At 44.5% G+C, this 18,531-nt stretch overlaps 1 protein-coding gene across 1 annotated transcript in view; it reads right to left on the reverse strand.

Moving 5' to 3' along the window:
• Window positions 1–16,997, reverse strand: part of DGKE (diacylglycerol kinase epsilon) — a 199,774-nt gene extending 182,777 nt beyond the window's left edge. The window contains exon 1 of the mRNA XM_069200013.1: window positions 16,089–16,997. Coding sequence (XP_069056114.1) covers window positions 16,089–16,528 — 440 coding nt within the window. The 5' untranslated portion in view covers window positions 16,529–16,997. The remainder of the gene's footprint in view (window positions 1–16,088) is intronic.
• Window positions 16,998–18,531: the final 1,534 nt, after the last annotated feature.

An 18,531-nucleotide genomic window follows, 5' to 3' on the forward strand; every position in this document is an offset into this window, starting at 1 on the left:
GGTATGGACAGTGCCATGGCCCCGCTGACGGCGGAGACAAAATCTATGCGCTTGGACATTGCAGGCTTCCAGTCGCAAGTTTCTGGACTAGACCAGTGAGTGACAACAGTGGAAACTCAAGTCGCCTCCTGGGTCGACAGAGATCAAGAACTCCTACACCTTCGTAGCAAACTGCTAGACCTGGAGGACAGGAGCCGCAGGAACAATGTCCACCTCCTTGGGTTCCCGGAAGGCATTGAAGGTGCGGACATGTACTCCTACCTACGGGAGACGTTACCCAAACTCACGGATATAACATTTGATCCTCCTTTGGAATTCCAAAGGGCGCACAGACTGGGTCCCAAGAGACATGACGGAAATAGTAGCCCCGCCCAATTATAGTTTGTATGCTGCGTCATACGCAGGCCCGCCAACTGTTACAGGCAGCTCAAATGCAGATACCATTTTGGTCGGGCACCCTGGAAATCTGACTCGCGGCTGACTTTTCCAAGGAGACTACCGAACGTAAGAATGCCTTCCTATCTCTCCGCACTCGCCTTTATCACCTAGATGTGAAATTCGGCCTATTCGAGCCGGCCAGGATGTGGATCACCAAAAACGGAGAATCAAGGAACTTCTATGACCCAGAGGACCTGAGAATTTTCTTGGAGGGACTCCAGAACCAGACCTAATCCATGGACATAATGACCCAGATCCCCCAGGACATGCGGGGACTGCCTTCGGGAGCCGCCCATTCGGCACCCGCATCTGAGTCTGGGGGAAGATTCACCGCAGACCCCCAGGTCAGGGGAAGAGACCTAGAGAGACTCACAAAGAGCCACGACGACAGGGGTCAGGTGCTTCAGGCGGTGGCGATACACACACAGATATCAGATAGAGACAAATCCTGCTCCCCCTTGAAGCCCACCTTGGCCCCCACCTGAGGACAGGAAAACATTGAGCCCTTAAGGACCCTCACTATCGCTGGCCACGAGCTCTCACGGAAAAACCATAGGGGCCCTGCTGTGGAGAAGATGAAGCGGAGAGATGAATACCTGGTTTTGTGACCTCATAGACATGTTACTATTGGGGGCCATTGTTTCAGATTGTTTCTGATTCTTTCTGCTTGTTTCCGCCTATTTCTGGAGACTAAGAGACATGCCTTTTTTAGTAGCTTAGCTCTCGTTCTATCTGCTTAAAGACACTAGATACCTCTTTAGAGTTGCCACATTGTTCTCATTTGTTAGCAATTTGTCTTAACTCTGATATTTTTCTATGATTACTGTCCAATGCTCATTATGTGCGGTAACATATTGTCACAATTGGCTACTATACAACCGCAGTACAGTACTCTATTTCACCCTCACCAATCCAGCCCATCCGCCCTTCCCCGTCCCTCCTGCCCCCTCTCCCCTCCTTCTTATTTGGACAAATTTGACCCACGTTGTCCTTGCTGTTATGCCCTTCTGGATGTGACCATGGTAATGATCTCACTCCCTAAACCCCTGAAGAACCATGCAACACTCTCCCCCGTCCTCTGTTCTCTCCCCCCTTCCTACGGTGAAGCACTGTCCTGCCTTTAGACTTAGGCTCCCAAGTGAGTCGAACACACCCTCCGCACTGCCCCTCTCCATACCCCCCCCTTCATGTCGCTTAGATCTGCGCGCAGATGGGGGGGATCGAGTTTGGGGGGAGGGCCGGGGTGCCACACGTGCGCCGTCTCCCTTGGGCTGGAGCCCGCCGGTCGGTCGTCAGAGCTCTTTAGGCCTAGGTTTAGACCCGCAGGTTATAGCTCGAGAACGCCGGGGCTTTTGTCCCGATTTCCTTAATTATTTTTCTTTCCCCTTGGTCTCGTCTACCTGTCTCTTCTCTTTTCTTATTCTCTTTCTCCTTCTCGCCTTACATATTTCCCATCTCCTTTCCTTTCCGCCCCTTCTCCCCGCCCCTAGAGACAGCACCAAGTCCCCACTCTCCCTTCTCCTCCCTCTCCCCCCTCTGCCTCATCCCTGGTTTCCCCACACCCTTCTTGGTTCTTATAAGGTGCAAGGATGTCTGGCCCGAACATATCACCCTCGATGCCTCTGCGGATTATATCATGGAATGTAAATGGCCTCACCCATTTCATAAAGCGGAAAAAAGTCTTGTCTTATCTCAATTCCAAGCAGGCTGATATTGCCTTATTACAAGAGACACACTTAGACAGACTGGAGTCTGATAAACAACGAAGAGACAGGGTGGGCACCGCTCTGTTCAGTTGCAGTCCAACCCTACCCAACCCTACCTCGAAAATGCAGAGTGGCCCTATTGCTGCGTAAAACTCTGCCCCTTACAGTTACTAAATCGTGGACTGACCCAGAAGGTCGTTACGTATTTTGCTAAACTAAAGATAGACGACTCCTCACTGTGCGTGGGCTCTGTCTATGCACCAAATGGTCCAAAACGCCTTTTTTCCCTACAAATCAACCGCCTTCTGACTGAGATAGGGGCATCTCACTATGTAATAGGGGGTGACAGGAACATAGTCAGGGATGCAGTATTGGATAGGACGGGACCCCTGGACGTAAGCAATAATGCCGACAGAGCCCCACAGTCCGATATGCTATCAGACAACGGCAGTGGTGGCTGGTGAAGTTTATGAGTGGTGGGGCTGAACTGGGGGGTAGGGCTGAGGCGGGCCATTGAGGGTTCACGTTAAGAGGCACATCATTTTTTGGGAGCTGTCACTATAGTTGATGGCACACAGTTATTAAACATGAAATGATGACTGATTCAGCTCTGATGTTATCTGAACCGCTGACGTGCAGGCAGCACATGTGCTTCACCAATGTCCTCATTAATTTGGTCCCGTAGCACTTACCCAAATACTGCCAAAAAGCTGCACCAGGCTGCTACACCCTTGCCATTACAGAACACACCACTCTCAGACTAAGCACCATTCTGCCCCTCAGCCCCTTGCAATATCCCTCGCCTGCTTGCACATACAAACGTCAGGGCCCATCGCAAACTTTCAGTGCCAAGTTGTCACTGAAGGTTTGTGATGGGGTCTGATAGTATCTAGGTGTTATCAATTGGAGATGCTTTTTGGCCCCTTCTTTCTGATTCGCATGCACTTCGTGTTACATCAAAACTCCAGGAAAATACACAACACCGTGCCTGGCAGACCAAGCAGGTTTGTCTCAATACTAATGGCTTAACTATAGGATAGCTGAGGGTGTCATAGCACCTAGTTGTCAGGTTCGAGCTTTCCCAGAACACTGGAGCATTTGATCTATTTTGACTGCAGTAGTTATGTAAGCACCAGACTTGAACGAAACTCAGTGTTTTTAAATAGCAATCCTCTGGAAAACATCGCCGATGAATTCCCTTCCACAAAATAAACGTGGTAATTAAGAGCCAGGACCTTATCACTGATCGCTGCACATACCTTGCTAAAAGACATTAGTTTCAAAAGATTACCTTTTGGTTTTAGTTTTTGCAGTTTTATGTAGCGCAAGGTATTTCAGCGCTTTACATGAGTACCAGTTACATTTTGGTTTAAAGCACAGATGAAATGATTAGGCTAGATCTGCTTCTTACTGAGATCAGGCCCAGTGCAGCTGCTACGTTTTTTACTTACCTCACACGGTTGGGATCGTGGGGCACCGTCTGGACTGGAGGGAAGCTCGTTCAATGAAAAAGTTTAACCATACGAATGTACCACCTTCTCTGTATGACAGGAGTGTGCTGGCTGGCAATTAATCATCGAAGATTAATGGCGTCCTATATTCACTGTAGTGTGGGAAGCATACACCTAGAGTCTGAGCAGTGTATCTTCCTGCCTGCAGCCTCTACCCCACCCCTTCCCAACTCGTCACAGGGTGGGACCCTGTCAGGAGTTGAGAAAGGGTGGGGTGAGCATGCTCTCCACTCACTGAATGACATGAAGCCCCGGTGCTACAGGGCTTCAGACTAATACGCCCGGGGCTAATTGTAAACCCATGTCGTCAGGGGGTGGAGACTGGCACTCAAAGCTATGTCTTTGCCGAGCTGATGACCTCACAGGCCTCAGGTCTGTGAGAATGTCAGCCTGGCAAATATTATAGCTTTTGGGGGTGCAGTTTTAATGAATGCCAGCGTCACTACAACAAAAAGCACAGTGAATGGCACTGTGGAGCAGGCTGCAGCCTCGGCCCCCAGCAAGACAAATAAAATGTGTAAATGTGTTTTTGAATCATTTGTTACCCTCACAATTACTTTCATTTGTTACATGCCCTGTTAGGGGGGTTGAAAGTAAAGGGGGCGGAGCCCTGACGCCCTCGATAACAAACCGCCACTGGACAACGGCCTGGTGGACCATTGGAGGCTGACCTATCCGAAACACAGAGAATTTACCTTTCTCTCACCGGTACACAGCACCCAATCTTGACTTGACTATTTTCTTCTATCCCACAACCTTGTGGCCCATACTCATGATGACTGCATACTAGAAGGTGGTCTTTCGGATCATTCCCCTATTAGTGTCGCTATCCAAATGGGTGTGTTATCCATGGGCCGCAGGACCCGGAGATTTGCAGTCCACCGCTATCGTTCCCCCCCAGGGCAAGCTACAACTACAGGGCCATGCATCCGCCTTTGCCCAAGATAGCCTGGGCCCTGTTGACTCTAGCCGAATCATGTGGGCTGCAGCCAAGGCAACGATACGGTGCCAGCTCATGCGGGATCCTGCGCTGGCGAACAGAGGCAGGAAGGAGCAACAGGCAGCACTGGAACTTGACATTCGTCGGCTCACTCAACAATACACCACTCACCCTTCTATTTTAGGGCGCCGGAACCTATAGCGTGCCCAAATGGCCCTTAATGAGCTGTACACCTCCCAGGCCGAGTACGCTCTACAGAGGTTACAAGGCAGACATTATCAACAGGGCAAGAAAGCATGACGTCTGCTGGCAGCCCAGCTCCGCTAGAGGACGGCTGCTCTTGCTATCCCGGCCGTCCGTGCTTCCTCCGGAGAAATACTAACACACCTGCAAGCAATAGCAAACAAATTTGCGTCTTTCTATAGGCGCCTTTACACACCAGAGACAACGTCCAGCCCTTCCCAGATTACAGCCTTTCGGGCGGGTCTTGAGTTACCCTCTCTGTCAGAAGACGGGCGCAGCCTTCTACAAGAGGAAATAAGCAGACAGGAAGTAGAGAGAGTCATTTCTGACCTCCCCTATCACAAATCACCCGGGGAGGATGGACTCCCAGCGGAATTTTATAAATGGGTGGGGAGAGAGGCGATTGACATCATGCAAGTATCCTGGCAAATAGACTACGTAAAGTTATACCGTCCCTGATTCACCATACACAGGTGGGGTTTGTATTGGGCCGCACTTCTAGGAACCATCTGCGCACCCTATGTCACACTCTGTGGAACTCAAAAGACCTACCGGAGCCAGCGCTGGCTCTGTCTTTGGATGCCGAAAAGACGTTTGATTGTATAGAGTGGCCCTATCTGTTTGCGACACTGGAGAGATTTGGTCTGGGAAACAGATTCATTTCAATGACACAGCTGCTATATGATCAGCCTACGGCAAGAGTTAACTATTGAGGCTTCCTCTCGGATCCCTTTCTTATCCGCAGAGGTACACGACAAGGATGCCCTCTCTCGCCCCTCTTGTTTCTACTAGCAATGGAGCCCCTTGCTGCAGCCATCCGCTCCTCCTCTTCCATAACAGGCCTCACGCTATCGAAAGGCATTTCTAAAATCTGTCTATACACAGATGACGTCTTTTTAACTCTCACGGACCTCGAACGATCCCTACTAGCTCTGCTGGAGGTCATTGATGGATTCGCACCCCTCTCAGGCTACCGCATCAACTGGGATAAGAGCGAGGAGCTTCCCCTTTCGCGTGTGACCACAAGAGCAGCACTCCTAGGCCTCCCATTTCGCTGGACTCCGAAACGCCTTAAATACCTGGGAGTGCTACTCAATCCGGGCCTGGTGCATATGGTGGCGGACAATATCAATCCCCTCCTCGCACAAACAAAACTTAATTTTGCAAAATGGAATCAATTGGGCCTCTCCATGTGGGGTAGAGTACAGGCGGTCAGGATGGTCGCGGTGTCTCGCTTCACTTATATCTTGGGGCCCCTCCCTTTACAGGTGTCCCTTTCTACGCTGCGAAGCATAGATGCACTCATCAGATCATTTGTATGGGGCTCTATGCGACCACGCCTAGCGCCCGCCAAGCTCTTGGCCTGGGCGCTCCCACGGGGGCATGGGACTTCCTTCGGTAGAGCACTATTCACTAGCACTGCATCTGTCACAACTGTCCCACACTCTGTCCGAAGTGCCGGATCCGCCACAGTGGGTAGCTTTGGAAAGACTACTGCTTTCCGCGAATGAGGGACTCTGAGGACCTTACTGCGATGATCTCCCACCCACTAGCTCGGCGAACCCGATTTTGAAGGCGACTCGGGCAGCCGGGCGAAGGGCCCACCGTCTGCTTGGGGTCCACCCTCTCCTTCATGCTCAGGCACCTCTGTGGCATAACAACGGACTACGGATAGGAGGCAAGGTGCGCAATGGAATAGGGCAGATATTCATACACTTTCTCAGATCCTGGAAAATGACACACTTAAACCTTTCCTTAGGCTGAGGGAAGAATTTGATCTTCAGCCGAGTCAAGAGTGGAGATACTTGCAACTCAAGCACTGCTTGCACCAGGGGACCGACACTATTCGGCAGGGGCTCCAGCCTTCACCCGTGGTGACCTACCTACAGAAGTGGGGGCAACATAGGGGAGTTATGGTGGGCCTCCACAAACTAATTACCTGGCAGCTTTATTCCCAACCTCTCCTAGATAAGCTACGCTTACAATGGCAAGCCCGACTACAACGGACACTAGACCCGAAAGACTGGGAGGACATTCTAGAGGCTTTGGACAGAGCCACCCGGGAGGCGCGTTTAAAGCTCTGCCTCTTTAAGGTTTTACATGACTGGTATTGGTCCCCAGCGAAATTGCACAAAAGGGGGCTCCTCCCGCACGCAAAGTGTTGGCGATGTTCAGAGACGTGCTGTGATCTGAAACACATCTTAATTGACTGCCCAACGGTACGACCCCTGTGGGATGTGGTGGGCTCCACTCTGGCCGAATCCATGCTGCTTCCATCGCCACTCCCCCCTTCTCTCATACCCTTGCAAGATACGACCTCTCTCCCAGACCTTGCTAGACCGCACAAAAGATTGCTACACACAGTGCTAGCCACTGCAAAAATCTGCATTCTCCGTCACTGGCGGTCGACGACTTCCCCAACCCCTGAAGAATGGATCATAGCTATGACCCGCATTGCCATGCATGAAAGAATTATCTATAACTTGCAAGACCAAGCTAAGTTATTCAATCAGGTGTGGTCCTCCTTCCTCACCGTAGGACAACCGTAGGCCGCCCGATGTTACCTTTCCCCCCCTTTTCCTGTAGCTCCCAATAGCCTTCCCCCCCCACTATTCCCACCCTCACCCTCCCTCTTTCTTTTCTTTCTTTTCCCTAGTTTTTCTCTCCTCTTCCTCTCTTCCTCCTCTCCTTGTCTCCTCAGGGATTCAATTCTGGTCCTTCCTATTCCTTTTAGTATGCTCCTCTCGTAGTACCATCTCTCTGGGTCACAGAAGTGGCACAGGGTACTAAGCATGAACTGAGCTGAATGAAGACCCAGGCCCCAATGCCCCGATCGGTCTGCTATTTTGACATTACATTGTCCCGGCACACTATTACCCTGATACTTTGACCTCTGTTGTAATGGTACCAGGCCTAAACTGATGTTTTAATGTACATACACGTCGCGACAGGACCCCAACCCAGGTTTCAACACAGTGAGAAGCGACATTTCTACTACTGGGTGGCCAGGTGACCTTGTACTTATGCCCTCATCACCCTGTTAGCCTGATTTTTCTTCCCTCCTTCGCCCTTCCCAAATGTCCCATAACTTGGTACTCTGCCTATTCTCTATCTTTTTTTTTGTTTTTGATTAATGTGTTATGTTTTCAAAGCACGATTGGCAACATCTCAATGTCTTATTCGTTTTTTTATATTATTTGATTTATTACGTACCACTGTTCGTAGATGTTGGGACCTTGGTCCCTCTTGGGTTTTGTATCATTTTGCAGTGTTTCCAATAAAGTAATAAAAAAAAAAATAATAACAGTAATTGGCAATTTTGGAGGTTTACATAAATTTGAAGTCTGTGGTTCAAGTTCAGTTTCCTTATTGGGAAGAGACCTGTTGTAGAAAACAAATTGTTCGATTACCTGTACAAATGGTGGAATTGCTATTCAGACAAATAGTGATGATGATTCATCTATGCCAATTTAATGTGACTCAGTTAATGAAGAATTTCCACTGATTAGTTTCTATCTTGCATTTACAGAACAAGATCTTCCAAATGACATACAAGGTACAGTTGCATTAAAAATTTGGGATCTTTCTGGAAAAGACATTGGTTCGATCAGTTCGACCAGTTAAAGTCACAGTCAAACTCTGCAGTATCAAATGGCACCAGATGTAACTGAAGGAGTTACTCCTGTAAGTGCAGGTTTTGTGAAGCAGGGAGTACTAAAAGAAGTGCTGAGCAGGCCATGTAATTTTCCTACTATGGGTTTACGTAAAGCAAGTGGGAAATTTAGAATTGTTCAAGATTTGAGGAAAATTTATGACATAGTGGTCAAATGTTGTCCAGTGGTACCTAATTAAGCAGTGATTTTGTTTCAGCTCCCATGTGGTGCAGAATGGTTCACATGAAGATAGCCAATTTCTTTTCTGTTTTGAATTCTGCAATTGTGTGTATTGTTGGTGCAAAATCCCACAAGGCTTTTCAGAGTCTCCTTCAATATTTAATCAGGTGTTGAAAAAGAATTTGGAATCATTGTAAATGCCTTTCCAATCATCATTAGTTCAGTACACTGATGATCTTTTGGTTGCTTCAAAGACGAAGGAAGCAAGCAGGCAACATACTATTGCCTTATTAAATCATTTGGGTGAAAACGGGCATAAAGTGTCCCCAGCGAAATTACAGTCCTGTCAAAAAGAAGTGAAATACTTGAGATATCAAATAGAAAAAGTGCAAGAAAAGTTTCCAGAGAAAGAGTTACAGCTATTTTGCAAATGAATCCTCCAGTTACACAAAGAGATGTCAGGATGCTTTTGGGAGTGGTGAGCTATTGTCGCCAATGTATTCCCAATGCTCCTGTTATTTTCAATGCCTTTACAGAGACTGACCCACAAAGATATAAATGAACCAGTACCCTTTGATGAAACTTGCATGAATGCTTTTAATGAGCTGACAGAAAGTCTGTGCAGAGCTGGAAAATGCCTTACTATATGAAACCATTTTTGTTTTGTCATGAACGTTATTTTTATGCTCTTCCTGTCCTTGTACAGGTACATGCTGGTGTAATTCGCCCTGTAGCATATTTTTCTGCTACTTTGGACCCAGTCGCATCAGATTTACCTGGCTGTTTGCAGACTGTGACGGCGGTTGGTTTGTCACTCACTAATGTGAGAGTATTGTGATGGGACATCCTTTAACTGTTCTTGCCCCACATTCTGTTGAGGTTTTGTTTACCGGAACAAAGACCCAATATTTGACAAATGCCCACCTTACAAAATATGAAATCTTAATTAGGCTCTCCTAACATGTAAATGAAAACCTTGCTCCCAGTAGACAATATTGTGAGTGAGAAACTAAAAGAAATAGAACATGACTGGTCGGAGGTTACTGAAACCCAGACCTGATAATAGGATAGAGGAAAATGATAACATTATTTTTGTTAATGGTTCCTGTTTAAGAGATAATGTGGGAACATTGAAATCTGGATATGCTGTGTGCACAATGTCTGGTATACTCGAAGCTTCATGGCTTCAGAAAGTATTTTCTGCACAATTGGCTGAGTTAGTGGCTCTTAATAGGGCATGCTATATTTTTGCACAGCTTAAAATTACAATTTTCACAGACAGTCAATATGGATTCGATGTAGTGCACGACTTAGGGCAGCTGTGGTCACAGAGAGGTTTCATTACCTCTTCTGGCTCACCAATTAGAAATGGTGATGGGATTCATGATTTGTTACAAGCCCTACAATTACATGAAAAGATTGCTGTGGTTAAATGCAGAGCACACCAGAAGTCAAATGATTTTATTTTAATGGGAAATGCCTATGCGGATCAAGTCGCAAGGTTTTGCGCGTTGAACTGCATCTCTTTTAATGAGGAATGGAAAGAACTAAATGTTGATGAAGTAAACCCAAGTTACACGTTACATTAATTGATACATGGGAGGAAATCAAAAGTTTGCAAGAGAATGTTTCTGAAGACGAAAAGAAAGGTTGGATAAAATTGAAATGTTTTTAAAGAGATGCTGATGATATCTGGGTTTCAAATTAAGGGCAGGTGATTTTGTCAAACTGTCAACTGACTCAAATGGCATGATAGTACCATGGTCAAGCACACATTGGCAGAGATGCAATGATTCGAATGTTTAAGCAATCCTGGTTCCATCCAAAGTTTAGACAGGTTGCTGAAGCAAATTGTCACAGATGTGTTACATGCCAACAAGTGAACGTGGGGAAAAGAACAATTGTCAATTTGAGTCACATTGGAAGAGCAGGAGGTCCATTAAACAGAATGCAAGTGGAATATATTGAGGTTCCTGTGTATCGTGGTTTGAGATACGTGTTGGTGATTGTCTTTATTTTTAGTCACTGGATTGAATCTTACCCCACACATAAAAATGATAGTCTCACAGTAGCAAAGCTTTTACTTAGGAACTTGATACCTCGTTTTCGGTTTCCAGCCAGTCACTTCAATAACGAGGAGATAAAATTAATGTGTTCAGCCTCAAACATTGAGCAAAAGTTGCACTGTAGCAATCGCCCTGAAGCTTCTGGATTAGTAGAGCAAATGAACGGTACTCTGAAGGCACGACTTTCAAAAATGAGTGCATCTACAAATCTGAAGTGGCCAGATGCTTTGCCTTTGGTTTTGATGAGCATGAGAAACACACCTGACAGAAAGACTGGGCTCTCTCCCCATGAAATCCTCATGGATATAGCAATTAGAGTGCCAGCTGTTCCTGCAAATGCTCTTGTGAATATAACAGATGACTTGGTGCTGGACTACTGCAAGAGTCTGGCTGATGTGGTTCGCTCTTTCTCTCATCATGTGGAACCTACAGCCATGCCGCTATCCCAAGACCAGTGTCACAGTCTGCAAGCTGGTGATTCGGTGGTCATCAAGAAGTATGTGCAGAAGACTTGTCTGGACCCTACGTGGAAGGGCCCGTACCAAGGGGTCGTGCTCATAACGATGACTGCTGTGGAGTGTGCTGGGATCCCGAACTGGATTCACGGCAGCCACACTCGAAAAGTGCCATATCATTTGGATGATGAAGAAAAGTTGATGAGCGCACCAACAACTGTGATACGGTCTCAAGGAGCAAGAAGAGAGACTGTGGAGACAGAAACAGAGACAGTGCAAACTAGTGAAGATCCAGGTACACCTCTGAGAGATGAAATAGAGGTTCCTGAAGTTGTTCAAGCACCAGCAGACACAGCAGAAGAGTCAAGTCAGAGGAGGGCTCTCTCAGAAGCAGACGACTGGGAAAATCAGTTGAAACAAATCACTCCCTCCACAGCTGGAGCTGAGTTGAACAAAGGCATGCAGATTTGACTCCTCCTGAATTAGCTACTGTTGAAGGTACATCAAGTCAAAGTCAACCTCCTGTCGAACCAAGAAGAGTTGTAAGTTCAGTTTTGCAAACAAAACTGTCAAGAAAAACTGTGAAAGGAGACAAATGGCCCAAACTGCAAACAAATTAAAAGGTTCAAGATGTACTTTCAACCATAAAGAGCCAGACACAACAAGAGCACATACAGATGAAGATCTGAGTGAAGGAGAAATAAGAGCAAATCGGAGAACAAAAAGAAAAACAGACGCCAGTTGAAGATACTCAGGTCCTGAAAGGATGTATTTTAACTACAGATGAATGGCAACACAAATTGTTGTCCTTTTGTTTTAATCGTGAAATTCCAGCTCAATATTTTGGACCTTGAAATTGCTTTTGAACTGAAATTTAAAAATATATTGCCAACTGTACAAGTGAGACATTATACAATAAAAGTGGTAATTACTGAACAATTTAATATGATCTACTGAAAATACTTTTTTTTTATTTTTTTAACTGATTTTGACAAGCTGCTAAAATGATTTTTGGGAGAAAAGTCTGAAAGCTGCTGTAGATAATTGCAAAGAAGGCCGAAGGTTATTTTTGTTTTTTTGTTGCATAGTTAAAAATATTTCTTGTTCTTTCGCTTTCTGATTCTTTACAGGCCATGGATAACAATCACAATCATGTTAAAAACAATAGGTTTTGCAAGTGTATGTGTATTGGTTTGGGAATTGTATGTGTGCTAGAAGGTTTATGAATTGTGAGTATGAGTGTTTCTAGCAAAGCTGAAACAAATTATTCACCTTCTTCAGAGACTACTACACTTTCAAAGTTAAATATGTTTAACAGGAATGAGAAATACTTACACTTAGACCAGTAGTTCCCAACCTTTTGACTTCTATGGACCCCTTCTTTATCATTACTGGAACCCGTGCACCCCCATTGAATCATTATTGTAATCCGGAGACCCCCCACTGAGTCATTACTGAAAGCTGGGGACATAATCTGTTAATATTATTGCATTTTCCAAGCAATTGCGGACCCCCAAGGGTCCTCGGACCACAGGTTGGGAACCACTGACTTAGACAATTCACAAGGAGATCTTTCTTCTGTTTTCTATTGCTTGCTGTATGAATATGTTGAGATGACGAATGAGTGAGAATGTTGTTTGCACGCAGATTCCTTCATCAGTGCAGGAAGGAATTACTTATCACAGCTTGCCACTAATATATGGAATAAGTTGTAGTCTTTTAATAACAAGGCTCTATAACCAAGAGTTCATACGATAATTCTATTCTAATTTTGATCTAGTGTTTTCTTTTGTTCCTATTAACCAACACTTTAGTGACATAGCTAAAGAAAGAAATATTGGTTTCTTCGAGCCTACACTAACATTTGGTATGGCTTATGCTCACAGAAACAATTTGACATGATTGCATTTGCCAGTCTTTTCTAGATCAAACTGATGAGAGGAGAAAAGCATCGAAGGAGAAAATAGTGAAAAGGTTAGTGATGAGGACATTCAGAAATGATTATGCATATAGTGACACTAAAACACAAGGGAAACTTGCTTTAGATTTTCAACATGTAGGAAAGCTTTGTATTTACAGACCTCAGTCCAGAACTGATACTAAGTTTGTGGGACAAGTGAGTGCAGACATGTATTTCTTTTTAAGAATACATGGGATTTTATGTTAGATGGACAAGATCCTGTGATTCCTGGGGTATATTACATCTGTGGAAAGAATGCTTATTATTATCTCCCAAGTGGATGGTATGGGACTTGTTATATGGGAGTTGTATTCCCGAAGATTTACCAGATTGACAATATAGATAACACACATGACACAAATGAATTACAAAGACCAAAATCAAAAAGGGCAACTTAATTGGGGATACATTTGGAGCAATTATTCTTTCTGTAGGAGTTGTTCTGAATGCCATGAAAATTAGAAAGTTGCCTGCTACTGTGGATAACATGTTGACTGATTATTCTGGAGCCATAATCTTAATGGATACTGAAATGGCTGCGGTCAGTTCTATGGTCCTGCAGAACTGTCTTGCGTCAGATATTCTTTTAGCAAAAGAAGGCAGAGTCTATCGGTTGCTGAAAGTGAAACATTGTTGTATATGTGTATATATATATATATATATATATATATATATATATATATATATATATACACATATACCTGACAATAGTAAAGGAATTAGAAACTTTATTAAGAACCCAACAGATTCAAATTCAGGCTTAAAATATCTGAAAGAGCCAGGTCTATGGGAAAATATTGGTAAAGGTGTTACTTAAGAGGAAAAATTGGCTGGGTAATCTTGGTCAGGGTATTGCGGGAAAAATATTGAAACCATTATTAATTGTGGTTGTATGTGTCATCTGTGTAATCAGATTTTACAAACTGTACATACTGATAAAAAGAAAAAGGATGAAAAAGGAACAGAGAAGGGAATAAATTAAATTAGAAAAGATGAGAAGCAGATACTTTCATGATTTAAGAACATTTTTAAACTGGAGTTAGAATGCATACATTATTTTAAAAAATTGCTTTATTAAAATATAGCGTGAAATAACATATTAGTAGGCCTATTTGAAATTGTGCATTAATAAATAAAAACATGTAACTGACATGGTGGATACCAACTATAAACAATACTTATAAACAAAAGAAAATAATGTCTAAGGAAAATGTATTGTGTATACTATTAATTAAATGTACTGAGAAATGAATATTAATATGTACTAAAAGGATTAATAGTTTAAACATTATGAAATGTTTTATTCTTCATGTTTTAGCGTTGGTCTTAAAAGGCCACACGTTTTAGTAATTTTCCAGAGGCAATGTTGTAAAAGCTTTAACTCTACAAAATGATGTTTCTCCAAGCACCCTGTGTGACTTGCTCACAGTGGAAAAGTTATGATCTTATGTTGTAACATTTGTCTGTCTCCCTAATAAAAAGACAATGTGTATAGATAATGTGTACCCAGGAAAAATAGTCTTCAGTGCTCATGTATAATCTGCAACAATTGTATTCTACTACGGAAACTGATGACCAGGAGCAGAGGAGAAGAGCCAATCATAAAAGGAGAAAATGAAGAAAAGATACTTCTGAAATGTGGATCAATAATTATTGTCTGACCACTGAACCATCCAATAGAAACTTAGCTAGTTGTTTTCTAGGTTTTTATTATAGCAAAGTTTAAGTTTAGTCCCAGATTTCCTTTTTCTAAGCTATCAAAATGATGTGTTATGTGCCTTAGCTTTATGTCTACGATTCTGTCAGTTCAGATGCATTAAGGCCAAACTTTACTGAACTGTTTACCTATTCACAATACTGATGCTGTACAATGAAGACCAGATGCTCCACTGATGAAAACGTTGCTGCTTGCTGATCCTTTCATGAGAGGCATAACCAAAAATGCATTTTTCTTTCTTGCAGATTTTTATGTTTTCTCTTTTTAGAAAATCCAACCACTATTTATGGTTAGCGCCATAGCTAGATGTTTTCCAAAGTAATTTGTGTCTTCTTTTCTTTTTGCATGAAGCCCAACATGCTTATTGAATCAGAGTAACAGTTAAGGATGGCAAAATCTAAGTCAATGCTGTTTGTTAGGACGTTATCACACTTCTATCTGACTCCAATGAGTTGTGTCAAGGTCTAAGGGTAAGCCCTGCGGTGGGTCCCGTCCTTTCTATGCCACCAGACTCAAGCTAGCCTGGCTGATGAAGGTTGATACCCTGAAATCGGTCCTAGGATCCTTGTTTCTGGTCTAGGGAGGACCTGGCCTGTGAGTTTGGGCTGGACTGTTCCCATGGGGAACAGGGTCAAGACTGATTTGCATATGGCTGGGTCCAAACTGGAATGGCATGGCAAGCAAAAAAAAATGATGGATTAAACTCAGATTTGTGACAGGGGTGAATGTTTGATTTATTCTGCATTCCTGCCATCATCTGTTGCTTTTTCCATTTGTTACCCCAAGTGGTAAGGGTATGCCCAGACGTGGGTCCTGTGCTTGCTATGCCAACAGTCATGCTAGCCTGTCTGATGAAGGGGATACCATGAAACCGGTCCCAGGGTGCTTGTTTCTGGTCTAAGGAGGACCTGGCCTGGCAGTTTGGGATAGATTGTTCCCATGGGGAACAGAGTCAAGACTGATTTGCATATGGCTAGGTCCAAACTGGAATGGCATGGCAAGCAAAAACAAAAACTGATGGATTAAACCCAGGTCTGAGACTGGGGGTGAATGTTTGATTTATTCTACATTCCGGCCATCATCTATTATTATTTTTGCATTAGCCACAGGTGTTGGCATGGTGGTACCTCTAGTTAGGGACGTTGGCACATGCTTCTACTCAGAGTTTGACGAGATAGCACATACCTGTAATAGCAGAATTCAATATTATGGCACTTACCTGTAGTCACAGAGCTTGGGTTGGGTGCCGCATTGTTGCTTGCAGACGGCACAGTAGCTACAGAGGGGCACGTTGCCTCGGATCCAGTGATGAGCGAAGGCACCATCTGCCTTCATCATGATCTCCTTGCAACCGAACATCTTGTCTGCCTTTCTGAGGCAGCCCTCGTCCGCACAAAGACCGCAGCAGTCGCAGGAGTCGCCCTGCATGATATGCTGGCTGCACAGGCAGCAGTACGTGGGTTTGTTGAACAGGTCCGTGTAACGCCAGTCATGCTTGTTTTTCCGGAATATGTTCTTCCTGAGAAGTTGCCTTCTGGATCTCTGCACACTGCACCAAAGGGTGATCAGCACGGGCACGGTCACCGCACACAAGGTCCAAAAAACCAAGCTATGCCCTGCAAAAGCCCCAGCAGGGGAGGCCACGTGCTTCTCCTCCATGCCCCCTGCGCCCACCAACGCGGAAGGGCTGTCAGTGTAAACAGCTCAAATCCGCCATGTCATCCTCCGCTGAGCTGCTTTCACGGGCTGTCATACATTTCCAGCGTTGGTACTAAGAAGTTTGTGCCCCGGGCCGCTCCGAGTCCATGCCACAGGGTTAGACGTCCATCCGAGTGTCATCGATCTCTGAATCATGTAATAATGTAATAGTGGCAGAAATACAGGACAAGCTGCGGGATCAGATGCTGCGTCCGCTCCTAATCAGCTCTGCTGCCTCGGAAACAAATGCACTTCCCCTTCCATCCGCCTGCGTTCTCGCTGCAGCTCAGCCTTTATCACAAGACTAGGACTCTGAGATTACGGATGCTGGAAGATGTCGCAGAGCAATGCACCTCCTGGGAACACTATAACCGCGGAGGATACATCAAGGAGCAATTGAACTCTTTGGGATACGTCACTGCGCAGTGGAACCTCTAAGATGCATGCGTACGTCACTGCGCAGAGGAGACGCCCAACGGAGAGTTTGTGTCACTGAGCTGTACACCAGTTTAATAGAAAGCATAGTTCATTTAATCAAACGTGGGTCTTGAGCACTCTACTGTTTCTTGCTGCCTAGTAGAAGCCTCCAATAGTTTAATTTACAAAACAATAATTTAAAATGTAATTTGCGCATGGGAGAAACAGAGAACCCCACCAACAGAGAGGCTATGTCACTGAGTGGTGGAACTCACTAACTGACCGGATATTCATACCACCAGCAATGCAAAGTGTTATGGATCGTTAGTGAAACTAACGCATTTTAGTGCACTCTGGTGCATACCAGCAAGCTATGGAATATATCACACATTCGCATACATGCCAACATTATAGAACAGGAAAGTAGGAGATGTTGAAAAAAATAGGGGAAATTGATTTTACCTATTGATTTCTATTAAAACAGAGACAATTTCAGATTGGACACAGCTACAATAAAAACGTTTTTTGGATTCAAAACTCGCCAGTCTTCCACATGAATCGGGTCTATTGGCATGAATACATTTGGGAAGTGTTACAACATGAGCATTAATTGTCTTAAAGTTATTTATTGCTCATGCTTATGATATGTTATACCTGTAGGCAGTAGTTTTGCATTGTCTGGTATATGTATCCTTCAGAGCATATGCCTGCAGCCAGTGCTTAATTTGTGAGAAAAAGACTGTTGGTGCCCGAAGCTGTGCTTAGAAGCCAGAGGCCAGTACACTTAAACATCAACGCGCTGAAGACCAAGGCCTGTAGTGTTTAATCCACTACTAGACACTCCCTCCCTTTCTTCTCGCTCTTGCAGGTTCTTGCTTTCTGTTTGTTATGGTTTTGCTTAACAATGTGTGTACTTTTCCCTTTCTTTTGCTCAGTAAATATTTGATACAGAAAAATAAGTGCCTGTCCCCAAAAATAATTGCTGTGCCCACCACCGGCAACCACCGGCTCAAATTAAGCATTGCTTGTAACCCTGGAGCTTGGCACTTCTTGTACTTTTCTCATACAGACACCCTGACTCACCTCTATGTTTCCTCATCATCATCAGGTTGATTCTTCATCAACCCCTCCTTACTAGTGTCAGGGCGAGTAACGTATTTTTATTGCAAAATACCCCAGAAGCAAACATAGGACTTCGGAGGCTCACAAATTGAGAAGACAGAAGACCACAGAGAAGTGGAGGATGATCAATACATGCCAACATTTTAGATCAGGAAAGTCGATTTTGTAAAAAATTCCAGGGAATTTATTTTCTTCATTGACTTCTATTGAAGCTTAGGCAGTTTAAGCCGGCAGACATATGAAATAAAGCCATTTTGGCTTAAAAAAACAGAGTCTCCCACTTTAATCAGTTATGTTGGCATGTAAGAAAAGACAAGAGGGGTGAGAGATGCTGGGTGGGAGAACAGGGAGGAAAGTACCCTTGAGAGAGGAGGAAGAAGAGACACTGGGAGAAGATGGGGGGAAAGGCAAATGTTGTGGGATGG

Source organism: Pleurodeles waltl, chromosome 7 (genome assembly GCF_031143425.1).
Source record: "Pleurodeles waltl isolate 20211129_DDA chromosome 7, aPleWal1.hap1.20221129, whole genome shotgun sequence".
Lineage (NCBI taxonomy): Eukaryota > Metazoa > Chordata > Amphibia > Caudata > Salamandridae > Pleurodeles > Pleurodeles waltl.